Consider the following 27,193-nt stretch of genomic DNA (forward strand, 5'->3'; position numbering starts at 1 on the left):
TCTATGCTGTCCTTCCATATGTTGCTGACCAGGGCATCTTACCACATTTTTATTTCTTGTTTGCTTATTATTTGTTTTGCTGATCATGTGTTCATTTATTAATTGCCTTCCACATGCACATTGCAAAGCGCTGTACAAAATATAATAAAATGAGCAAATAGATCGTTCTGGCTCACTTCCATTCTGCCTCTCAAATACCTCCCACCTTGATACCTCAAGTGAATTCATCTTAATCTATGTATGCATCCATGTATACAAAGTGGAAGGGACCACCTCTGAAGATGAAAGCAGGACAGTTCAAAACAGGCACAACTGGCATGAAAATAAGAACTTAGTGTCCAAAGTCCATGTGAACATTTAAAAAGGAAATAGCTCCTGAGCGTTAGTGGAGAGAAACCTTAATCAAATGCTGATGACCACAGAACATAATTATAAATTTCTTCCATGATTGGAACTAGAATGGAATTTTGGAACCCCAAAAGAGTTAGATCAACAAACTGGGACTATCCCAAATTCTTATGCTTCTGAGAACCCACAACAGACTGTATCTGTGAATTTGTCTCAGTTGTTTTTGATTTGTATCTTCAGATGCAGTGTTGCACTGAGTCCTATTTTTATGTTTCTTCTACAAGTGTTTTTCTTCAATTTTTATGTTTATATTTAATTATTGAATTTATTACATTTTTCTATATGTATACCTTTATTGAGGCATGCTCTTTGCAATACAAGTATTTCTATAAATACATTTCCCCTGCCTATTTGCCAGAATTTTATATAGGCCACATCTGCACAGCAGTTTAATGTGCATTCAGAGCTCACTTGTGCCTGTATGCTTTTTCCTGGAGTTCACATGATATCCTCCTCATCCACATGCCAGCGCACTTTTTTTTTTTTTGGCCACTGAATTAGCATTTCCCAATCGCTGATAATACGACAAGGGAAATAAAGTCTTGCAGAATTTCACACTTTGCCCAATGGTGGACATTAACAAGCACATTGTGGCTTCAGATGAACTCATGAAGGGATGGAATGTCCTGGCTGTCGACATAAGAACATAAAAAAGCCTGTGGGGTCAGGCCAGTGGTTCACCAGGTCAGGCATCCTGTTCACACTGAAGCCAGCCAGATACCTGCCGGAAACCCACAAGCAAGTTCCAAGCATAAGAGCACTCTCCCCACCTATGGTCTCCAGCAGCTGGCATTCAAAAGCATTATTCCTCTAGCTGTGGAAGCAGAGCAGAGCCAACGTGGCTAGTAGCCACTGATGACCTTCTCCTTCATTACCACAACCACCACCACTACTACTACTACTAATAATTTTTATTTATACCCCTCCCCCCCGGCCAAAGGGCAGCTAACACCAGTAAAATTACAATGGAAACATAATGGGGGGGGGGTGGACACAAATAAAAAAACCTCAATTTAAAATACTGGTTAAAATACAATTTAAAAAGCAGCCTCATTTAAAAAGTAGCCCATAAATCAAAACTGTAAGGGGAGGGAAGACATAATAATAATAATAATAATAATAATAATAATAATAATAAATTTTATTTATATCCCGCCCTCCCCAGCCGAAGCCGGGCTCAGGGCGGCTAACAACACTAAAATAGTGCAACATTATAAAAACATCATAAGAATTAATTAAAATCAGAATTGATGGCAACCATAAACTAAAGTATTGTAAGGATTGCCAAAGGAGGGAGTCAGGCTGTGCCCTAACCAAAGGCCTGGTGGAACAGCTCTGTCTTGCAGGCCCTGCGGAAAGATGTCAAGTCCTGCAGGGCCCTTGTCTCTTGTGACAGAGCGTTCCACCAGGTTGGAGCCGCAGCCGAAAAAGCCCTGGCTCTAGTTGAGGCCAGCCTAACCTCTCTGAGGCCTGGGACCTTCAAGATGTTTTTATTTGAGGACCGTAAGTTCCTCTGTGGGGCATACCAGGAGAGGCGGTCCCGTAGATACGAGGGTCCTAGGCCGTATAGGGCTTTGAAGGTTAAAACCAGCACCTTAAACCTGATCCTGTACTCCACCGGGAGCCAGTGCAGCTGGTATAGCACCGGATGAATGTGATCTCGCAGCGAGGACCCCGTAAGGAGTCTCGCTGCGGCATTCTGCACCCGCTGGAGTTTCTGGGTCAGTCTCAAGGGCAGCCCCACGTAGAGCGAGTTACAATAATCCAGTCTGGAGGTGACCGTCGCATGGATCACAGTGGCTAGGTCAGGGCGAGAGAGGTAAGGGGCCAACTGCTTAGCTTGGCGGAGATGAAAAAATGCCGCCTTTGTTATAGCTATAATCTGCGCCTCCATAGAGAGGGAGGTATCGAAGATTACACCCAAACTCTTGACGGACGGTGCTGGCACTAATTGCACCCCCGCAAGAGATGGGAGTTGCCCCCCCAATCCCATATCGTCCCGTCCCAGCCAGAGGACCTCTGTCTTCGAAGGATTTAACTTCAACCGGCTCCCACGTAACCATCCAGCCACAGCTTCCAAGCATCTGATCAGTGTGTCTGGGGCCGAGTCAGGATGGCCATCCATCAACAGATAGAGTTGGGTGTCATCAGCATACTGATGGCAGCCCAGCCCAAAACTCCGGACAAGCTGGGCGAGGGAGCGCATAAAGATGTTAAAAAGCATCGGGGAGAGAATCGCACCCTGAGGCACTCCACACACCAAGGAGTGGCGGGATGACAGTTCCCCCCCCAAGCGCCACCCTCTGTCCCCGACCAGAGAGAAACGAGCGCAGCCATTGAAGGACTGTGCCCTGGATCCCCACGTCGGCGAGGCGGTGGTCCAGAAGTTCGTGATCGACCATGTCAAAAGCTGCTGACAGATCTAGAAGAATCAGCAGCCCCGACCCGCCTCGATCCAGCTGTCTACGAAGATCATCTGTTAGGGCGACCAGAGCCGTCTCGGTCCCATGACCAGCGCGGAAGCCGGACTGGAATGGATCCAGAGCCGATGTTTCATCCAGAAACCTACCAAGCTGTTCAGCAACCGCTCTCTCAATCACCTTACCCAGGAATGGAAGATTCGAAACTGGGCGGTAATTGGATAGATCTAAGGGATCTAATGATGTTTTCTTTAAGATGTCTCAACATCTTTTTTTAAAGCCATCACGGCCTCTGGTGTGAGTGGGCTTCATCGTTTAAGTATGCACTTTATTTTTCAATTTTTATTTATGTAAATTTGATCCTTTGCAAATGGATGTATTTAATTTAAAAACAAAAAAGGTGTGTTTGTGTGTGTGTGGGGGGGGAATCACGAGCTGGCCAGAATCATAGCTGTCCACTTTCCCCCCTTTTAAAGGGAAATTCCCTTATTTCGAATAGGATTCCTCGCAAGAAAAGGGAAAAGTTGACAGCTATGGCCAGAATGGGCAACCGGCACAGAATCACTGCTTTTTATCTGCCCTATTTGAAGTATTTCCCTGTTATCCATGAATGAACAAAGACTTGGCTTTCTCTTTACCTTAAAGTAGAATGGTTCGACTTTGTGCTTGACAGCATGCGCCTTGCCCACCAAGGCTAGAACGGAGGAGACCTTTTCTGGGTCGTAGATGTTCTCCACCACACTATTAATAGCCCCCATGACCCGCATGCCATGTTTACGCAGCTGCGGACTCCTCTCCATCTCTAGCGGGTCCTCCATGTGCTTGAATTGGCTGAAGTACTGCTTGGCAGATGGGAAGTTGACAAAAAACCTGCACGGCGCAGTTAAGAAGAGAAAGAAAATGGGAAAGCTAAGTCAACCTAAGAGAGATATGTTGAGTGTAATTGGGCCCCGTCAGCACTATATGCTTAAAGCAGTATCATATCCGTTTAAACAGTCATGGCTTCCCCTCAAAGAATCCCAGGAACTGTTGTCTATTAATGGGACTACCTGCATACCAGGGCAGTGCACCGTATTTTTCGCTCTATAGAACACACCCGACCATAAGACGTGCCTAGTTTTAGAGGGGGAGAACAAGAAAAAAAATCTCTCCCTCTCTGCGCAGCGCCCCTTCAGCAAAGCGACAGGAGAAATGGAGCCCCTTCCATTTCTCCTCCCACTTTGCTGAAGGGGCGCTGCGCAGAGAAGGAAAGCTGCGCAGCGCCTCTCCAGCAAAGTGAAGCCAGGAGAGCAAGAGGGATCGGTGCTCACTGATCCCACTTGCTCTCCTGGCTTCAGGGATAGCTGCCTAAAGTCTCCGGAGCACAGCGTTGGTTTCGCTGAAGCCATGGAGCCTGCATTTGCTCCATAAGACGCACATTTCCCCTTAATTTTGGGAGGGGGAAAAGTGTGTCTTACAGAGCGAAAAATACGGTATTTCAAAAACACATATAGCAGAAATTTCAATGCATATCACTTATTTCATTACCTTTTAGAACAAAGAAAAAGAGAACAAAAAAGAGGAAAACATATACTAAGAATCCACAAGTACATGGACATATAACATCAAAATAAATATAAACATTTAGCTCAATTTATCTCTCTCTTTGTGTATGTCTGTCTACTCAATAGAGAGATTTAGAATATAATTGACATAACCAAGGGAGGCAGTTATGAGTAAATAAATGATTTATAAATAAATGATATACTGGGATACAATTTTTATTTAAATCACTTATCATATGATTAATAAATGGCTACCTCAACATCAGCTTTACTTCTTTGTACTTTTAAGTGATATGTGTCCCCCCGATACCGCTATAAATAAAAGCTTTTTATACTGTTCATCTAGAGTGAGATGATGTGCATCCTTCCAATTCTGAGTAATAACCAAACATGCAGCAACAAACATGAAAAGAACTAAACCCTTTGGGCATAAATTACATGTTTGGCCAGAAGATAGAGAAAAGAAACACATCCCAGGTTCATAAGGGACACCAGGCCCCCAAATAATATTCATTTCTCATAAAACCCATTTCTAGTATTTCGCCATCAGGAGTAAAACCACCATAGATGCAGAACTCTGTAGAAATATAACCGGATTTTGAGGCCAGTAGGAGTCAGGTGAAAAGAGAATTCAACAGGTGTTTTTAGAGAGTCCTAAGAGTCACCTAACTCAGAGACTAACTCAGTCGCAAGTGTGTGTTCATGTGTGCATAATTATTTCTACTGCCATTACATGAGATAAAAAGTTATAACAAACAAATTAGCATTATGACCCTTGTCCCATCCTTTTTCCAGAGGGTCCAAAGTCTTATTTATTTATTATATGACTCTGGGCTTTCTGGAAATGGCTTTATAGCTGCCTTACATATCACTACTGTATTTGGGTATATTTTTAGTGCATTTTATCAAGCACTTGTTGCACATAACAGACTTATAGTCGCTGTAAGTCTGAAGGCAGTACGTATGCAAAATTGCCCAGGATCCAATATGAAAGAACCACAGCTCAGTAGCTATTTAATCACATATTGGCAACTTTGGATTGCACATTTAAAGTTGATTGGGAGGTTTTGTGCAACAAACCTGCTTCCCCGAAAGACTGGACTTGTTGTGATAAGGGAATTGATGGGGAAATGCGTTTGAAAGTGTGGGAGAGCACTGGCTTCGATGCAAAGTCCTCCCCACACAAACAAATCAAGAGGAAAGCTCAATAAGCAGGTCACATTGAAGTGCCTATCGCCTAACCATCTAATCACAATCAATGCTGAATAAACAGGTCTCCTCTGGAGGAGCCCTGTGTGTTGCATAGGAAGGCAACCCAGAAAATGTTAACCATTTGTCCCCTGAAACCTGCACTGTTTGCACATCAAACACCTGCCTCAGCTCGTTTCACCCTGGCACAGACCGAAACAGATGTCTACACAGGCCATGAATCACCCTTCCAATGTCACCTCAGCCCTCTGAGATCCTGGCTCACTGCTCCAGCCCCCTTGTACACACACAACACTACCGAGAAGCAGACTCATTCCCCCTTTTCTTCTGCTCTTCCCACTTGGCTGAATCTCACGCAGGAGGTTGCCAGGAAAACCGTGTGAAGCCGCGAATGGAATAACCATCATCCTTGCTGCCTTCCCTAGACATCTGGGATTTATCAGCCAGCCTAAAATAGGTTTTGATGTGTGAAGAGTGTGTGGCAACAAAAAAAGGAAGAAAAAGTCTAGAGGGGGGGTGGGGAGGAGGAAGTCATTTGTAAGATGAAACAGAAAGGGAACCACTTCTTTTCCATCTTCTTTTCCCTCTTGTGTTCTCTTTAGCCTTTCTCAAATTAAATCCAAATGCCAAGTCTACCAAGTTTGCTTTTGACAGGGAAATGGGTGCATGCGTTAAGAGTCTGTTTGCTCTTGGGCTGCTTTTAAACTCCCAGGTGCTTCTACATGGGGGCAAAGTGCTCAGTACAAGCCTGCCCAGTAAACAGCCTGGGAGACTTTGGTCAACAGGCGGTCTAGAAAAAAAATTACCGATTAATCATATCCTGCAAGCAAGGACTCCAGTTCGACAGCCTACCTCAGGGAGCTAGGCAGCCCTGATTCGGAACCCTCAGAGTTGGCCATTATTCAGGGGGAAACAGGTAACCAAGCAATACAGTGGTACCTCAGGTTACATACGCTTCAGTTTACGGACTCCGCTAACCCAGAAATAGTACCTCAGGTTAAGAACTTTGTTTCAGGATGAGAACAGAAATCGTGCTCTGTCGGCGCGGCGGCAGCAGGAGGCCCCATTAGCTAAAGCGGTGCTTCAGGTTAAGAACAGTTTCAGGTTAAGAACAGACCTCCGGAACGAATTAAGTACTTAACCCAAGGTACCACTGTATAGGCATACTCCTTCACAAAATGAATGCCTAATTTATACCTTTCTGAGAACCAAAAGGGCATTAAAAGAATGAGCAGTGGGCGGGAAGATGCCTTTCTTCACTATTGAGGATGGGCATAAACAATTCTGGATTGAAGAAAAACTGCATCTTTGTGCTACAAATGGGTCATTGCGTATGTAGTTTATGAGAGGTGGTGGGTGGATGTGTTCTAATTGTCTACAACTGAGACCTGGAACAAAACGCTGCAGCACGGGAGATGTTGACCACTCCATTCCATTCCTGCTCTCTCCTTGCTTCCAGTTTTCCATTTCCCTCCTAAATAGCTAGCCAGCATTCTGTGTCTAGTGAGCATACGTGGTCCCTATTGAGCTGCTTTGAGGGCTCCATCCTTACGAGTTATGTGAATTTGGTAGCACTCCCAAGCCTCCTAATACCCCTCCTCCCCTTGTGCTGGGGTTATTTTGGATACATAAGCACTCATGGCCTGAATGGTGGAAATCTGACCCCTTCATCAGAATCCTTGCTGTACAGGCATACTTTGCAATAATAATAATAATGGCTTTTCATTCAATTGGGATTATTTAATACATTGCCATGACATTCAGGGCTCATCCACACTTTTGCTTATCTCTGCTTTCTAGGCATGGGTATGAGAGGTTCTTCTTCTTCTTCATCATCATCATCATCATTATCATCACTATCACTATCACCATCACCATCACCATCACCATCACCATCACCATCATTTATTTATACCCTGCCCATCTGGCTGGGTTTCCCCAGCCACTCTGAGTGGCTTTCAACAGAACATTAAAAACAGAATAAAACTTCAAACATTAAAAACTTCCCTAAACAGGGTTGCCTTCAGATGTCTTCTAAAAGTCTGATAGTTGTTTATTTCCTTGACATCTGATGGGAGGGCGTTCCATAGGGAGGGCGCCACTAGCGAGAAGGCCCTCTGCCTGGTTCCCTGTAACTTGGCTTCTCGCAGTGAGAGAACCACCAGAAGGCCCTCGGAGCTGGACCTCAGTGTCCAGGCTGAATGATGGGGGTATACCTTCAGGTATACTGGACCGAGGCCGTTTACGGCTTTAAAGGTCAGCACCAACACTTTGAATTGTGCTAGGAAACATACTGGGAGCCAATGTAGATCTTTCAGGACCAGTGTTATGTGGTCTTGGCGGCTGCTTCCAGTCACCAGTCTAGCTGCCGCATTCTGATTTTGCTCTTCCTGAAGCCCAGATATATCTGCATCAGCATGCTGAATGATGGCCATGTTGATTTCAACTTGGGGTGGATAGGAGGCTTTTAAAAAAAGAATAATCTCATGGTGGGAGAAAACAGCCACGTGAAATCAAGCTTCAGAAAAAATATATTATTGTATATTGCTGCAAGCTTTTGCAAATCTAATATTTGCTATGGCATAACATGCACAGTTTAAACTGATAAAAAGCAGATGCCGGAATACTGATTCCACTGAATTCTTTCTCTGATTAATTCCATTCTAAGCCTCCTCTTTTGTGTTTCAGGACATACATCTGGACAAACATGGACAATATGTCCTTTAAGGCTATTCTGACTTCCCCTGGGCCCTTTCCTCTCTAAGCATTTTGGGAACGTGATTTTTAGGCCCAGTCCATTGAGAAACTCTTTGACCAAGGCACTTTGAAATGAATGGGGCTTAAAGAAAAACTTTGCTGTTGCACAACAAGAGTGTATGTGTGAGGGGGATTTGTTCAGGAGATGTAGATTTGTGGACTATGCTCCTAATCAACAGCAGAAGTTGGGAAATAATCTCATTAAGGTGCAAGATTGCCGCAGGCATTGGGAATGTGTTACGGGGTTCTCTTTTTGAATCAGATATTTGTTCAATATGCTGGAGGAGTGAACTCATTATCTAATGTTTTGTCAGGGACTGTAGTTTGACATCACAATCATCTCTCCAGCATTATCCCAACGCTTCCAAGTTTATAAATGGGTGAACTATATTTGGCAATCTTGTTTCTTCTGTCAGTGCATCTGGAACCATTTAGGATGGATCCTAACAAGTGTGTAACCTGAGGAAAATTTAATCCATGAGGCTTTCAAAACAAAGGTCCATAAAACATTTTCAAAAGCTGGAGGCATTTTATGATTCTGACCGCTATGTGGAACTGGGCACTTGTTACAAAATAAAACGTCTGAACATATTAGCTTTAATAGATAGATACAGTGCTTTTTTCCTTAAAAAATATGTTTAGGGGTACTCTCATCTTCACTCAAGAAAATCACCATCTTATAGTTCAAATCGGGGAAAATAAATACAGTAAATGGACAAAAGTACAAAGATTCACAAAATGTTTAGGGGTATGCGTACCCCTGCATCCGCCCAGAAAAAAAGCACTGGATGGATAGATAGATAGAAGATAGATAGAGTAGATAGATGATAAATAGATAGATAGATATAGATAGATAACAAGTTTCTAGTCCATAAAGGACTGTGAAGATAACTTTGGCAATGCCTGGTGAAATCATAGAGCATGGGATATATGTATACACAGAGCTGGCTTTCTAGTGGTCAGGGGTAAGTCTTTCGTGATTTGCAAATTTCTTATCAAGGCTTTTCGAGACTTGTCCATGAATAAAATTTTGCAAAACAAAGAAATAGATGCACATTGGTTAATTAGTTATCACAAAATTCAGCTCCCTCTTTGGCACAAAATCTGAGTAACGTTGGCACAGAACTGTTGCTTTGTTTATTGATTTATATTTAGCATCACAACCCTGCCTATATCAAGCTAACAGGACATGTGTGTCGTGAAAAACTTATCCAGCTTCAGATACACTGCTGGGATAAGCCTCCAGGATGCTACAATAGCTTTATTACTGGCAACTCTAAATCAAGGTAGTCAGAAAAAAGATCTAGAACTACTGGTAGATTTCTAGGTGATTGCCAGCAGATTGCCAGGGATTTTTTCCCCACAATGAATTGACAGCTGCAACAAACTGACCCCCTCCAAAAAAACCACAAAAAACCCCTGTAATGATGTTAGTGTGCATTAAACTGCTTTTGTAAACCACCTTGTGAGGGCAATATGCCCCTTAAAAGAGGGCAAGTAATAGGTTCCATTAACTATTCTGGAGGATCCGATTTTGGAAAGCACAGCATAGATTTTCCAGGTTATAGTGAGAAAGCCCACTGACCTTTGGGAGTTGGTGCCAGTCTAAGCACCCATTTCTTACCTCTCCCATAGATGCCAAGTTAAGGTGTACCCTTGTCATTTGTTTGAGCCACATTTACCTGTTCTGTTGGGTACCTATCCAAGTGCATTCGGTACTTAAAATTGAAAAAGCAGAGCGATGGTATCCCATCTAATCCATCCACCCACCCACCATCTTTCCTAGTATGAATGCATAAGCTTGCTCTACCTCTTGCTGTGTGATATGTGGAAGTGAAGTACCTAACTTGCCTTTTAATGTGGATTTTCTAGGGACCCGCTAGCCAGTCTGAATATACGACAAAGTGCAATGGATTCTCCCTTGCATCCCCATCCTTCCTCTGTCTATCCATCTCTTGTGTGAGCTCTCCTAAAGCCTGGCACCAAAGAAAAATGTGGACCGTCTAGCAACAGAAGGGCTGTTTCTGTTTCTGCCAGAGTGCTAAGCCATTTCAGTTGACCTATTCTAGACAGATGTTCGTCCTTTTCATAACACTGTTATCGTGATTTCAGCAGCCTGGGCTGCTTTGATTTATCAAAGGCTTTCAGAGACGCTCGTCTCAAAGAGCAGAGGCCACCGCTGTGCTCTGAAGTAATTACCAGCCTTACAGAATTTTGTCCTGTGTAGTCATTTCACCACCATGGGCAACACATCCCACTAGACAGCATAATGGCCCTCGAATTCACTCTGTGGCCGTTTCCAGAAGCCCAAACATCCCTTGATTCATAAATCTAACTTTTCACTCTGTGGCTCTGCAATCCCTGCATTCTGACTATCTGTTTAGTGTTCAGGGATGTGAATTGTGCCTGCGGTGCAAAAGACTTTACAGCAATTTCTGTAGCCTAAGCCAAAAATGATCTGATCTCATATTCAGAAATCCCCATCCCTGCTCCCCAAAGATTTTGCTGGAAGTCTGATTGCATTTTGCACATTCTCCCCTTTTCTATCCAGTTTCTTTTGGGCAATATTTTTATGTGCTGGTTCTCACAGGTTGGTACAACAACCCGCCTGCAAAGACACAGAGCTGGAACAGATATGGTACCTCCTTTTGTGCTTCCTTTCTGGCCTCCAAGATAACCCTGGAGAAATCTCTGCTAGAGATTCCAAGACTCTCCACAGGAGTTACAGTTCCCAGAGCTCCTTAGATAAGACCCATGGGAGGAACTAAGCAGGTTTGAAATTTATTCACAATTACATATATAGTGCAGACGTTGGCTGAATCACAAGACAAGAAGACGGTAAAAAATTCAAGCAAACCCTTGAAACACGTTCTATGTGCGAGAGAGTTGCTCTCCTACAAAACAATGGCTGTTCATCAAGTTCACAAGTACCACAACTCTCTTCAGATTTCTACTACTTCTTTCTAAATCAGCCAATTTCATGTCAGGTGTATGAAAGACAAATAAACCTTGCTAAAATACCTAGATAGTGGGATGGTAGTAAAATTAACTCTATTGTTTTGTGGGCTTGTTTTTTTAATGTCTGTCCTTGACTGTGCACTACTTCTGTGTTTTCTTTCTTTCACTCTGCTAACTCATTCACCTCCAGGTCCAATGTTTACTCCACCCCCTTCACAATACTTTGGACAAGCTTTTGGCGTTTTCTGTGTGTGTGTGGGGGGGGAAGCTTATCTGTTTAAATGTATAAACATTTTCTTTTTTAAAAAAAAATCCTGCCGATCATTTTCTTTATTTCTTTTCACTGGAGGCATGCTCCTGGCTGGCGATGAGTGGCTTTGGGACTGCCGCAAGGGCCAACCAATCAGTGCTTTGCACAGCCAGATGAGCAGGGGCGGGGTGAGAAGGTGGCATTGTCAAAGCAGCCAATCAGCACTCTCTGCCATTGACTTCTGTGGGAAACAGGAAGAACTTTAGATGTTTTCAGTTTTAGGGAAAAGGAGCAAGTACAGACCCACTCAACATATTCGTTTTTGTAATTTCTTCCCATATCCCAGATGACATGAGATCAACTTTGGCCTGTGAAAACCTGATCTAGAGCTGATTTTAGCCTTATGAGAATTAGATTGGATCGGGTGTCATACTCATGACTGAATATAGTATCTTTAAAATATTCATTGCTTCCTTAGTGGTTTTCCTTCCTTTCATGGAATGGTTTTGCAAAGTTAAGGGAAAGATTAACCTCCTAATACACACTAAATTAAGTCAAAATTAATATAGGTTTGTCATGTTCCACTGTTACGAAAACTGCCTGGTATTTAAACACAAACTCCACAAAGATTATATAATCTAAAAAATGCTGGGTGCTTAACACTTAAAATACACACCAACTATATTCTTCCGTTATCCATGTAAGGTTTCTCAGTCCTGTATAGCATTTGCTTTTGCAAAATTAAATTTAAGATATTGAAATCCAAGTTTGCTTGCTATATTGGCCGGGCAATTATTGTTTGGCATTCCAGAATTATATGAGACACTGCAGGCTGTGATTTAGAGAAATTAGAAGCCATCCCTGTTAAGTTTGTAGAAGAATGGCTCCCATTCTTAACACGCCTTAGCTCTTAGAAAACATTTTGCAAACTGCCTCTAAAATTTACTTGCATACATTTGTATTAAGTATTAATGAAGTTTCTATTCTTAACAAAGAACACCCAACCCAACTTCATGGTATGTTTTATATGTTATATTTCTGCTAACCAGTGCTGAATACAAGAATCTGGTAACTTTATAGATCTCATTTTTTTTACTGTATAACAGTTTTGCACATGCAAAAAAAAAGCAGAAACTTTTTCTTTTGTAACTTTATTATGAAACCACAACACAAATCCCCAAATAAAGCAAACTTGAAATAAGAAAGAAAAAACCCAGAAGCCATTCTAGAGCCCAAATAAGCCAACAGTCATCTTTACTAGTAAACCTTTTTGGTCAAAGTTCAGTCACATAAGTTTCTGGTGCTTTGCTTTCTGCAACAGTGAGATCCTTCTCCACCCATGGAGCCCTTCAGTCAGATTCCCAAGTACAAATCTGGCCTGTATTGTCAGGGGTTAAATTATTGTGAGATGAAATTAATGCAAAATGCAGAGACTTTCAGTTTCCCCAAGGGAGGAGGTGTTATGCTTTCTCACAGTGAAGGTTTTCCTACATAAAGCTACCAATTACATATTTCCTCATGGATACATAGCAATGAAGTTCAGGGTTTATCGCTGCCTGGACCATCATAGCTTCTGAGTGAATGTGTGCACAAGTCAACCACTTGTGTGCAAGACCGTCACAGAGCACACACATATTAATTCCTAGGTAGAAGTGCCTTCCATGTAGGGGTGTCCTTAATGCTTAAAGCAACAGTTATTACTCTGTGATCACGGGCAAGTCGCTGTCTTTCTCAGCTTAACCTACTTCTTATCCAAGGTTGAAGAGGTTTTAATGACGGGATAATGGATTGGATAACAGATTGGATAACTTCTCTCTCTCTCTCTCTCTCTCTCTCTCTCTCTCTCAGCAATTCATCATGAGCCTCTGAGGTGCTACAGTATTTGGGGCATCCATGTTGCCACAACTTGAATAAAATGGTCACCATTTGGCAATTTGACTCAATTCAATTGCTGTGAGGATGGATGAGATAGTGAAGTCCTAAAAAAATGCTGTTTAAATATCCTAGAATACTGATAATATACACAAAGAACTTTGCGTATCCCACAAGCATTTATTACTGAGGTGATATAATACAATCGCACAACCTTGCTGGGAGTTTTTGCCCATGATGGAAAGATTTGTATCCCAACTTTGCCATTTTAGGTACTGCCTGTGATTTTAGTTCTAAGACTCAACTCCTTAGGCAGCTCTTCCACCAATGAGCTCCTCTTACAGTCACAGACCACAAACTAGCATTGAAATCAATGGTCTTAAGTGCATCTAGCTCTGAGCTTGGATTGCTGCCAAAATGTTCTTCCTAATGTTTAATTTAAAACTACTGCCCTCTAATTCAAACCTGCTGCCTGGAATATCCATTCCTTGTATGTGATGAACAGTTGTTCCCTCTCCACCTTCAGATTTTGAATGTTTTCTTAAGGCTGCAGTGTTCAGTTCATATGACGTTGCCTCTATGATAACGTCTGCATATGGTGTTCATCACTGTAAGTGTGTGATAAGCTCCCTAAAGAATGAGCCTGGAGTGCTAGGCCCTTATTGGCTAAAGGAGTTTTAAGGTACAACTCAGGAAGGCGTCTCTAGCTAATCAGGAACGGCATGTAGCTAAGCAGATTAAGCTACATGGTGATGCCACAAAGCCAATTCTGGGTGAGGGCATTGCTTCCTGCCCTCACTCTGAGTGGGCAAATCCTTTTTACTTCTGTAAAATAAAAAAGTCCCATATTTTGGTTCATTCCTAATTGTAGTAGCCACCTGTCATGTATGCTTTAGATAAGACGTCTGCATTGAAGGGTATTGAACTATAATAATAATATAATAATAAATTATTATTTGTACCCCACCCATCTGGCTACGTTTCCCCAGCCACTCTGGGTGGCTTTCAACAAAAGATACATTAAAATGTAAAATAAAAATAAAAAAATACATTAAAATGTCAGACATTAAAAACTTCCCTAAACAGGGCTGCCTTCAGATGACCCTTGGGGTCCCTTCCAACTTGACAATTCTATTACGTATTCTATTTAAGAGGGCACATCTGAGCCAGGATGGTACAGCAGATAGGATGTTGGACTGAAGAGTGGGGAGAACTGGGTTCAAATTTCCATTTAACCACAGGAACGTAGGAATGTGTTTTACACTAGGTCAGACTAGTGGCCCATCTAGCTCAGAACTGCCTGCATTGATTGACACCAGGGTCTTTCTCAGCCTTACCTGGAGCTTGAACCCAGGACATTTTCCATTTAAAGCAGATCCTCTGCCACTGAGCTACAGCCTTTAGGTAAGCCATGAAGCATACTAGACAATAATACACAGGTCATATTCTTCAAATGCTGATTCTATTTCCCAGGGACAGTCCCTGTTTTCTGGAACCTGACCCTGGATTAACCATTGCCCATATTATGTTCTTATATTCCTTTTGCCATGCGGAGAAATGCTCTTAAATAGTGACCTTGTCACTATCTGGATAATCGTGGTTTCTTACAGATACCTTGAAACTTCTGTTCCTTTAATAACTTTGTGTATGGGTTTGTTTGTTGCTGCTGCTTCTGGGGAATATTTTATAAGCCACTAGCCTTTACAGCAGCCTTTCTCAACCTGTGGGTCCCCAGATGTTGTTGAACTACAACTCCCATCACCCCTAGCTAGCAAGGCCAGAGCTCAGGGATGATGGGAGTTGTAGTCCAACAACATCTGGCGACCCACAAGTTGAGTACCGCTGCTTTAGAGGCTAGGAAAATGAGATAAAAGTCAGGGAGCTATAGCGCAACAAGATTTGGACAGACCTCAAGTAACTCTGTGGCTTATAAGGATTTGAACCCAGGGCCTTAGCACAGCACCATGCTGCTTCTCTTGTGATCACTTACGGCATGCTCAAATGCAGATGATACAGCGAGTGACATGGACCACAAATTCTTCCAAAATTTGTACATCAGTGGAGCTGTTGAATTATTTACTGGTGAGAGAGGCAAGCTGCAAAAGCCAGCCGAATACAATTCTGAGTACTGCTTTTCTTCTCGACATGCCTTCACAACAGCCTCTCCACATGACCTAGTTCTCCAGGAGGGAAGCAATGATCAATTATCCAGCTGCAAAATGTGCAGGCATGAGACGAGTGAGGGAGCCAGCTGGGTGAGAGAGCTGCTATCACACAGGTACTATTCGTTTCAAACCACATGCATCCTGCTTTGAGAGCACACATGCGTTGACCAGAGTAGCTCCAAAGTGAAGGGGAAAGGGGAGGGGAGGTTAGGAAGGGATCTGGGAAGTGTTCCCTAATTAGGATTTATTTGTGCTCTTTCCTTTCCCTCCCTCTCCCTCTCCCACTCTCCTCCACCTCAGTCTCCTTCATTGGCCTCTTCCTGTCATACAGTGACTTATTAGGACTGCATGGGTGTGTGAAAGGACCCTTTACAAAACCCCTCCAGCATCTTGGAGGAAAACAAACGGGATCTTAAAGAAATAAATAAGTGATAAATGATGTACGCAAGACCAAAGCAGAAAAGAAAATCAAAGCAGCCAGAGGCAGGTTTATAGTCCAATGTACTGGTTTCAAAAATTGCCATTTCAGGGGAACAAGACGAGCATCCAAGAAGTTGGCTGAGCAGGACATCCCTTTGCAGAAGCTAAGCTGATTCTTCCTCAACAGGGCTTCTTCTTCCATGTATTGAATCCTTCTGGCTTTAATAATGCTTTCTACCAATTACCTGGGACGCAAGGTTGGGCAACAGATCTATCTATACCTGACTCCTCTATTTAAATAATGTTGCTATCTTGGCTCCTCTCCGGTCTGTGAAACATGGCTACATTTGACATATGCGTGAAGTGTCGCTGGGGCTGGATCTAGACATATAAAAAAAAAGTTTCGGGAACACACATTGTAAACCTCTTAATGGGAAATCACGTTGGCGGAAGACGGAACTCTACAGCGCCATCTGGTGTCACAGTGTTATAACACATTTAAAATGCTTTTCCTTTACAGTGGTGCCTCGCAAGACGAAATTAATCCGTTCCGCGAGTCTCTTCGTCTAGCGGTTTTTTCGTCTTGCGAAGCAACCCTATTAGCGGCTTAGCGTATTAGCGCTATTAGCGGTTTAGCGGCTATTAAAGGCTTAGCGGCTATTAAAGGCTTAGCGGATTAGCGGCTAAAAGGCTATTAGTGGCTTAGCGACTTAGAAAAAGGGGGGGGAGCAAAAAAAAATCGGAACACTCGCAAGACGTTTTCGTCTTACAAAGCAAGCCCATAAGGAAAATCATCTTGTGAAGCAGCTCAAAAACGGAAAACCCTTTCATCTAGCGGGTTTTCCGTCTTGCGAGGCATTCGTCTTGCAGGGCACCACTGTACTAAGGTAGCTGAGTCCCGGGTCTCCTTCAGGAGATGATGGTGCAGTTTAGTTGCAGAGAATGCACAGGGTTGCCATTGTGGGGGCAAGCAGAGCAGTTGCCTTCTGCTTCCCATTTACGCCACAGTACCAATTCCGTTTCTAGTTGATATAAAATAATTCCAACCAATATCCTTATAAAATAATATATCATGCAGCTCTTTTTTGATTTAAAATTACATCTGTAAAAAGCAGGAGTTTGGGATGTTACTGAAAGTATTCCAATGAATTCAAGAACATCAGGAGTCAAAGACGCATTCAGTGAGCTCATTCACAGAATTGTAGAGTTGGAAAGGACCCTAAGGGTCATTTAGTCCAACCCCTGGCAATGCATAAACCTACCATGAACAAATAAATGGCTCCCACTTCGCTCTACTGTGCTCCCCCTGGCTCATGCTGTGGGAAAACAAGCTGTGATCCCTGACTTGGCTTTATGTCTGAACTAGGGGTTGTGATTTGTTTTGCTCCAAACAACCTTCAATCTGCAGCCAAAGTTTGTTGAGAGATAATAATAAGTGAGGGATTGTGCTTCATTCCTCCCCAGAGCAAGGCTTGGTGTGTGGATGATAAAATAGTAACTATGGTTTACTGTGATGTGCTAACTAGGCCAGTGACTATAGGTATAATGCCCTAGTCCAGTCCTTTCATAGTATGAGTGATGGGTGGGAGGATTTCAAGGCAGTACGAAAAGCAGGAATGCCAAGTAAAAAAAGTTTGGAAAGAGAAAGGGTGTGAGAGAAAAGAAGACATTTTCTCAGTCGCATGGATGCCTGCAAGACATTTTCCGGAGGTGGGCAAAAGTGGAACACTGAAAGCAGCTTCAACAAACAATGAAAAGAATAGTGCCTGTTCTATAACTGCTACAAACTTACTACAGTGGTATCTTGGTTCTCGAACGGCTTAGTTGTCGAACAAATTGGCTCCCGAACGCCACAAACCTGAAAGTAAGTGTTCCGGTTTGCAAACATTTTTCGGAAGCTGAACGTCTGACGCAGCTTCCACTTGGGTGCAGTAAGCTGCTGCAGCCAATCGGAAGCCACACCTTGGTCTTCGAACAATTTTGGGAGTTGAACGGACTCCTGGAACGGATTAAGCTTGAGAACCAAGGTACCACTGTATGTGGATGCCCATGCTCAGTCGTGTTCTTAGGATTTTTATCAGTATTAACATGTTATAGGATGCATTGGTTAATAAGACAACACCTGCTTATTGTCTATTTCTTTTCCATTATTCTCTACAAGCTCTTTGATAAGAAGTGTCTCTGCTGCTTCCATGCGCAAGAAGTAGAATTACAAAGTGAGCCTGACTTAACACACTGAGTGTGCGACCCTGTACTCTCTATAAGGCCAGTTCAGGGCCCTTAGCATTGTGGCATGAGCACTGCTCCACCGGCAGAGATGAAGGTATGCTAGCAGGACGACAGTTATTCCACCGGAAATCTCCTGTGCTGGCATAGATGTTCTGCTGGCAACGTGTTGCTAGCAGAGTTGGAGGAAAGATGCATGCCGGGGGTGAGTGCAGACACATCTCATCCAAAGCCTCTTCGTTTCCTTGTTGTGCCCACAGAAAGTGCACAGCTCTACACCAGCCCTGGGTCTGCCATATTTTGTTCCCTCTCATTGTCGGCGCGAAGGAAGGAGAGGAAAACTGGCTCCAGCAACATCTCTCATCTTGCCAACAGTGAAACAGGAGGCCATCAATGCATGGTAGGATCACTTCACCCTGCCTGTTTCCCCTTGCAAACAAACGGTGCTGTTTGGCAGCAGGCTTTTGTTAAATTTCATGGAAAGATATATTGGTTACATTGCCAGATGCATTCTTTTCAGTCTGTAGACTGAATGGCCTTGCTGCACCATTCACACATCAATTCCTGCCTTCATCTATTTTGAAGGTTGTTTTTGAAGGCCACTGTAGTCTTCAAGTTGTTTGCTCTGGCGTAATCCCTATCTAGCTTTACTTCAGAGCAACTAGTCTAAAGATATCAACCTACGTTTTCATCCAAGTATTAGTTTATTAAGACCATTCAGACTGAAATACTGTTTAATAATATTAATAGTATTGTGAATTCATTGAACATGGTGCCAGAACACAATTCATGTGTTAATATGTTTTACTGTATAATAATAATAATAATAATAATAATAATAATAATAATAATAATTTATATGTTCAGTTTATAACCCTGCCTTTCATCAGATTGATCTCAGAGAAGATTACAACATGAAACCAACAATAAAAACCTCAAATGCTACAATTAAAAGTATCCAATTAAACCTCCCCCTCAAGCAAAAGTATGCAGCGGGGAATAAAATCTGGTACCTCAACTCAACACTCATGAAAAGCCTGGGCAAATAGGCGTGTTTTAACTGGTGCGGATTTACTACCCAGGAAAGATGTGAAAGGCAACGGGACTACTGCAGGTCTAAATGTTTTATAGATAGTAGCCATGCCCAGTGCCATAGTGTGGCATTTTCCTACTTGAAGTGGAGGCCCTGTTCCTGCAGCACCAACATTATAAAAAGCCTTGCTGCACCAGTCACACATCAATTCCTGCCTTCATCTATTATCCAGTGTGCACACATACAGACATTCATGATGCCACCAGAAGCAGGTTTCTTCACCCTGCTACCTGGCAGGGCCAGCTCAGTGTATTCCTTGAGATGTTTTTGACTGGTTGCGAGGCCTGCATTGGAATCGCTGCTCGCTCAGCCTTCTTCAGCTAGATGAAAAAGCCCTTCAGTATCAAACTACAGTGGTACCTCCGGTTACATACACTTCAGGTTACATACACTTCAGGTTACAGACTCCGCTAACCCAGAAATAATACCTCGGGTTAAGAACTTTGCTTCAGGATGAGAACAGAAATTGTGTGGCGGCGGCGCAGCAGCAGCGGGAGGCCCCATTAGCTAAAGTGGTGTTTCAGGTTAAGAACAGTTTCAGGTTAAGAACAGACCTCCAGAACGAATTAAGTTCTTAACCTGAGGTACCACTGTACAGCATTTGATCAGCAGAGGTAACGGTTTCTCTCCACCCCAAACCAACCAGAAGACGAATCTTTTGCAGTTGCCATTTGGCAAATGTTCAGGTATACCCTGATATTGTGCATGGCTCGTCATATGTTCAGTCTGTGCTTCAGCCAGGGTTTGGAAGCCTTGAACTGTGAAGACACCTCAACACTTCTTGCATTCGCAAGACCAAGATGCACACACAGAGCTTCCTGAAGAAACCGTTAAAATGGTTGGCCTTAGTTGTGGAACACACACAACTTCAGCTTTCTTAGAATGTTGTCACTTGGAATTAATGGGCCTCACTTTGTAACAATAGCTATATTTGGAATTGGATAGTAGGTCTCTCAAACTTGAGAAAACGTATCTGTTTTTAGCAGGATTTATTATATTTTGATCCATTTCTACTGTGATTTTCAGTGTCAAAGGTACAAGTCTTGTGAGGTAAGCTTGGCTGAGGAGTACTGGTTCAGCTCAAATGTTGTGGCTGAGCACCCAAACATCTCTCTGCTCTGTCACATTGCCGCATTTAGCACCTAGCCGTACATTGGAAAGCAGAAAATCCTTCTTTCCTGACTTTTGGTTTCTAGTTAAGAATGGTTTTCCTGTTGACACAATGACCCAGAAATAACATTGCTGCTGTATGTAGGAGTTAGTCTTGTGAGAGGTAAAGGAGAAAATTATTTTTTAAAGCTCCTCTTCTATATCTGAGAAATCTAAACTAAGAGCAGATTATCCCCTGACGCAAATTTTTGTTCCTTCTCCTTTCCCCACTAAGTGATGTTTAGATCTGTTGAGCGATATCACGAACAGCAGTTGATGATCACTTAATCTTTCTTAAAACGCTGCCGTGTGGACCCCTGCTTGGAAATTTCAGCTTGAGCGCTGTAAGAAACAAGGTACGCGACAATGCTTCTGTCTTCCAGCTCCATGGCTCACTCTTTTGTACCATTATTCCTTTTCTCCGACTGCCTCAGCTAAGTTGTGATAACATTTTGCAGCTGTTTTGTACAGGCACTCAACGAATCCACTGTCAATTCTCTACAGGTATCAACTGTTACCTGTACGTGCATTAGGAATCTAATTGCCATTGGTTTGACATAACCGCAAAACCAGAGAGGTAGGGACACTGCAGCAATCTGCCATATTCAATTTCTCATGCGGATATCATTGTGCCACTGGTGTGGACACTAATCCTGGACCTTCCTGGTGTGGCATTTTATCTCCTTTACTTTCCTGTGGGGGGATTATGACTAAATAATTGGCATATGGATGTTCAAGCAATGGAGAGGGGAAACACAAGAGGCCAGATGAGCATCTGGGTACAGATATCCATCAACGCTGCATTCTGATACGCATTCCGATACACAAATAGCTCAACTAGTTACGTGTAACTACATGCAGCTAGAGCAGGATTGGGCCATATATGGGTTATGAATCACAAACAAGCAAAACAATGTTTTTTTTCCCACGTATGGCTCGTACTTTCCAGGATGAACCAGGTGCATGTGTTTGCTTGCAGACCCACCTTTGATTTCCTTCTCATATGCACTTATGGTTTCTCACATGCACTTATGATTCGAGGCAAAGCAGCAACATGGAATGGAAATTGCATGTATCTGTGCATCCACATGTGCCAGCTCACTCTATAAAGTGCCCTCGTTCGCATGACGGTTTTTTCAAAAGGAGGAAAAAGGGAAGGAGAAGTAATTCAGAAAAGCAAGAATATCTAAACAAAATAAAAAAAATTCCTTCCAGTAGCACCTTAGAGACCAACTAAGAATATCTAAGATACTACTGATACTTTCTCTAGGCAACTGAGAGTGTGAGGTCTTCAAGGTGCACACAAACGAACGACCTCTCAAAATTCTCCATCCTTATTTGTGGAAAATGTTCAGGGAGAAATATTGGCTCAGATCTAGTACGGGGAGGAGAAAAAGAACAGAAGTTTCACACATTCCCTAGCATTCCCTCCACTGTTCCTTTTGAAAGAGCCTTTAAGGGGAGCTCAGTGTGTTTGCTCTCCACAGGGCAGCTGCGTTTACTCTTTCTCGCTGCTCCTTGCACATGGCAGGCGGGTAATCTGACATCTTTACTAGGAGCATATGCTTCGGTTTTGCACTCCACTACAAACCACACTTCTCGTGGCCAGAGGGGATCTGTATTGCTTCCTTTGCCGTCTGTCACACATGGATCTGCATTTAATGTCGACCTGCCATATTGAAATATAAAGTTGACCGGCTGCTGCTGTAACTGACTTCAGGTCAGTGAAAACCAGCTGCCTGATAAGAATCTAGGAATCCAGAATCTAGGAATTTGGAAATGGAATACTGGGTCTGCCCTACTCTTGCTAGGTTGCGCCAGCAGGTTAGTGTTATGTATTTTATGGCCTATGGATCATAGCCCCAAATCGGTAGAGCATGAGACTCTTAATGTCAGGGTTGTGGGTTCGAGCCCCACATTGGGCAAAATATTCCAGCATTGCAGGGGGCTGGACTAGATGACCCTCATGGTCCCTCCCAACTTTACAATTCAGTGATTCCATGTTTGAAAGATGGCTGTTATGCATACCCAGGTATCTGTGTAAATTAAAAAGCTGGCATGTCATTTTCTGCTACCAGTATGGGATATACTGGTATGTATGAATGGGCAAATATATCTTCCTGTAATCTGATGGTGCTTGGTGTTTTCATAAGGCGGGAACCTGAGGCTGTGAGTCAGCGAGTCAGCAGCCCAGAACCTTGGACCCTGGACAACTGCACAACAAGAGGGTTAAGAACGACACTGCTAGACACACACACACATTCCATTTTGTCGAGATGCAAGGCCACCGCTGGCCCTCCTCGATCCTGTTGCTGCTGCTGCACTGCACTATGCTGTCTCTTCCTCCCACCTCAGGTGTACTTTTTACACTCCTGCGTCAGAACCTTGCCATGGGCTGCCCCATGTATGCCCACTATGGCATATATGGATGACCAACCCATTGCTTACTATGACAGCGATACACAAGAGGAAAGAGCTTGCAGTGCCCTGGATGCAAAAAGTGGAAAGGTTGTTTAAAAAGAGAGAGTAGGATTTGTTTTTCTCAGGAAGAGCTCTACCCGAGAAGTTATCAGAGGGAAATGATTTAAAATTATTGATTAATGATTATTATAGACAGATAAAAAAGGATCTGCTCTACCTGATTATTTTGTGGATAGGTTATAATAACATATAAGCGTCTTTGCAGAAATTGGTACTTGTACAGCTGATGTGCAGGGAGACGGGAGATGAAATATTATTGTAATATGATTGGGTTTAATTTTATTGAATAATGAAATGAAAGTTGGAAAAGCTAATGTGCTTGGAGCAGCAATGGACGGAGGGAAAAAGAAGGAACATCTGGGAGGGAGTGGGAAGCTAGCTTTTAAATTTGTATTAATTTGATGGCAATTTTAAATGGAAAATCAACAAAAAATAATTGGCAAAAAGTGGAGCAGGATGATGCCCAGTACTGGGAAAGATATACCCAAATGTTGTACGGCTGGGAGCTGTGGTTCAAAGCCAGCCTGGAGAATTTGCGGAATAGTTACAACCAGAGCAAAGGGTTCCACACTCTGCAGCTCATGTACGGCTGAGGCGAGATGGGAGCAAAAGAGAGTTTTGACAGTATGCCCATGACGGGGTGGGGTGGGGGGGTCTCATCAGCTCTGACAAGGACACCCTCACCTGGACAGCAGCTGATACGGAGGCCCAGATCACCAAGCGGTCCTTGGATACAGAGTTTGCTTCTAACAAGTACAGGAAGGGCTACCTGGAAGAGACCTGCGTTGAGTGACTGCAGAAATACTTGGACTATGGGAAGTAGGTTCTGCTCAGGACAGAGCCCCCAGTGGGGAAGATGACACAGTAGGCCCTTCCGGGTGGAAATTCCTCATCTGCCAAACCCCTAAAGAGATCGACACCACCTGGAGGAAGGATGTAGAGGCCATGGAGAACGGCCCCTTTTCCAGGGACATCGGTCCCAATTGTGACGGGACCTACCATGCCTGGGTCAGCATTGACCCCCAGATCAGAGACTGCTACCGGTGCCACATAGAGCTTGCTGGCCTGCCGAAGCCACTGGTCTTGTCCTGGGAGAAACCTGCCCACGTGGGGCTCACTGTGGGAACTACTTTGGGGGTCTTGGCTGCTGTCCTAGTGATCATCATCATCATCATCACCGTCAGGAATCAGAAGGCATCAACAAGTAGCCAGGGACCCGAGAATTTCACCAGGGCATGGCATCAAGTTGGTGTGTGAAGTGAGTCTGGAGGGTTTGCTGTAGGGGAGAAATTAGGCTTTCTTTCACCAGGGTGTTATATGTGTGACAGAGGCTACTACATAGGGTTGCTCTGTAAGAGAGCAAGTGATAGGAAAAAGCACGGTGACAAATTTTCAAGGCTGTGAGGGTGTTTTAAAAACAAAACAAAAACAAAAATAGGGTAGTTTTTCTATTTTATGAAGCTGTAGATTTTGTAAATGTTAGCTATATTATTATTATTATTAGAATTTATATATCACCCTATACCCAGGGGTCTCAGGGCAGGTCACATAATAAAACCATCAGCATTTTATATAAACATCAACAGTGCATTTAACTTAAGATATTTAACAGGCAAAACTTTTCATGTCATGGATATGAAGGGATATTCTTTGTTTCAAACAATGTAACTTGCATAATGTATTTATTTTTATGATAAATAAATAGAAAAGGGTAATTCTGTGTGAATTCAAGGGAGCCATTTCTGGATATATGGGTATTTTGCTTCAAAGAGAACTTGCGTAAAGGTTTGGGATGCAGTTCTGTTTTTATCCCATTTGGTCAATTGCAATGACACCGTTTATCTCTGTAAAATATTGTAGACCTTGGAGGGTGTTTTTTTTAGCGAAGGACTATTCTAACATCATCTCCAGTTTCCTACAGAAAAACTCTGATAGGAAACTTTAAAGGAGGGGAAAGGTGAAAAGGAAACATCAGCACACATTTGAATAGATATGTGCAGCTGTCGGGCAAAGGTCTAAAATCTTCCTCATTCTTCATCAAGCTCAAGTCAATTAATTACTAGACTATTCCTTTAAGAAGTTCTGCAAACATTTCAAGCAGCTCAGAAGACAGTAGGGTTAGAGCGAATCAGTATTATAAATGGGTGGGTGAGTGACTATCTCTGGGGGCAGGTTCACTTACCTACACGTGATATGGCAGATCTATGATTGGATCTCCCAATGTTTGCCTTTTTAAACTTAAAAGCAGCCATGAGAGGCCTTGAATTAGACTGGAACACAGTGTTGCAAGAGGGGGTTAATCATTCCCCCTGTATCACTTCCCCACTTAACTCTCTCCCCCAAGCCAAACTATTACAGGCCTCAAGGAGGAGAAAATATTGGTGCCCCTGCTGTGTTTTGAAGAGGGAGTTCTGAACCCAAGCCCAAAGAGGCATTTTCAATCAGCTCCAAAATTGCTTGTTGCTGTTGCCTCCCGTCTCTAACCAGCATCTCAGGCCTGATTTCCCTTCTTACCTGCAATGATTTCTCTCTCTCTCTCTCTCTCTCTCTCTCTCTCTCTCTCTCTCTGCATTTGTGACATGCCCAGGAGAGTCCTGGGCAGTTTCAGAATAACAAAACAAGGCCAATTATGGAAATAACACTGAAGAGACATTATAGCTGGGGGAAAGCTACAAACCACATGGCACTTACCTGGGGGCTATTTACAAATAAGGTTTATCACTGAAGTAAAATAAGCTAAATACAAATGAATGGTTTTCCTGGCTTGGGCAATCACACCGGTGAGAACCCACCTCCGTTTTAAACCTATGCTTCTCGTCTTATGCGTTCCACCTGGATAGCCCCATATAAACACACCTGCCTTTCGGATAGATTTCTGTGACTCTCAATATCCTCTGCTGTGTAACCATTCACAATATTGTGCAGCCACCTTGCATTTAAATGTTCCTGGACCTCCATCCCTCTGGACCGGCAACCTTCACGCCAGCCCCAGGAGACAAGTTCAACATTATCTTTTATACTGACATTGCAGCCCAGCTGATGAGCAGATGGTACTGACAAGCTTCGGCAGCCCTGTTTCGGATTTATCTTGGCTCGCAAGTTGCTTTATTTCACCCAGGAATCTGGTGTATGCTTAATTCCATTAGCAAAAAGCTAAATCAGAACCACAGAACAGAATCCCTTTCTTCGACCCCCCTCCCCTTTGCACCCACAAGGATAAGGTGACTTTTCTGGCTGAAATATTGATTCTCAATCAACTACAGCAACAGAGGTATTCCTCCTGCTGCTATTCCCCCTTCTCTGGTATCTTGAAATCAAAAAGGCAGTGAAATCATTCCCAGCCAGAACTGATCAACTGGAGGGAAACAGTTGCTGCCATCCAGCCCTTGATCGATTTTGCTTGCATATTTATTTATTTTTTGGCTTCTTGTGTGCCATTGTAAATACCTGATCAGAACGGAGACCCCAACGTCCTCGCAGTTGGCGTAGACTCTGCTCCATGTCTCCTGAATCACCTTTTTCTCTGCGTCTGACATCTCTTCGCTTCTTTCCCATCTCTCAATCTCCATTTCTCCTTGGACTTTCTCCATGAAAAACAGCCAGCAAAATCTTCCAGGGAAGCCAGGAGGAAAGAGAGGGGTTTGTGAGAGTCTCTCTTTCTCTCCGTGTGTGTGTGTCCTTTTTGTGTGTGTGCGTGCGTGCGGGTGTGTGTGTGTGTATCCAGCAAAAAGAGATAAGGTGTTCTGTTTGTGGGTGGTGTGGCTGATACTGTTCCTGGCTTCCTCTCACTCTCTCTCTCTGTGTATGTGTGTCTGTCTATATAGAAAGAGAGGTATGTAATAAGAGATAATCAGGGGGAGAGAGAGATTGTGTGTGATCAGATTTCAGATCTTCCAGTGCAGCCCCTTGCTGTGGTTCACTTCAGCTCAGCGTGTGTGTGTGTGTGTGTGTGTGTGTGTGTGTGTGTGTGTGACTCTGAAGGGAAACTGACAAAAAGTAAAATATTCAAAGGCATTGCAAGACCAGCCTTTTTTTACCAGTGTGTGAACGTGAGCTCACTTTTCTCTCTCCTCCCCCCGCCCTCCCTCTCCCTCCTCCTCCTCCTCAGTGTGTGTGTGTGTGTGTGTGTGTGTGTGAGAGAGAGAGAGAGAGAGAGAGAGAGAGAGAGAGAGAGAGAGAGAGGTGCTCTTCAGTGTCAAATTCTCCTGTTTTGAGTATTTTATGACTTGAGATTTCTCTTT

At 43.2% G+C, this 27,193-nt stretch overlaps 1 protein-coding gene across 2 annotated transcripts in view; it reads right to left on the reverse strand.

Moving 5' to 3' along the window:
* Positions 1-26,991, reverse strand: part of CYGB (cytoglobin) — a 52,028-nt gene extending 25,037 nt beyond the window's left edge. The window contains exons 1-2 of one of the 2 annotated variants that reach the window (XM_082204966.1): positions 26,400-26,991; positions 3,467-3,698 (exon numbers count right to left, since the gene is read on the reverse strand). In XM_082204966.1, coding sequence (XP_082061092.1) covers positions 3,467-3,698; positions 26,400-26,542 — 375 coding nt within the window. In that variant the 5' untranslated portion in view covers positions 26,543-26,991. The remainder of the gene's footprint in view (positions 1-3,466; positions 3,699-26,399) is intronic. The other variant, XM_082204965.1, reaches the window with a different exon arrangement.
* Positions 26,992-27,193: the final 202 nt, after the last annotated feature.

The sequence above is a fragment of the Podarcis vaucheri genome, assembly GCF_965113315.1.
Source record: "Podarcis vaucheri genome assembly, chromosome: 2".
Lineage (NCBI taxonomy): Eukaryota > Metazoa > Chordata > Lepidosauria > Squamata > Lacertidae > Podarcis > Podarcis vaucheri.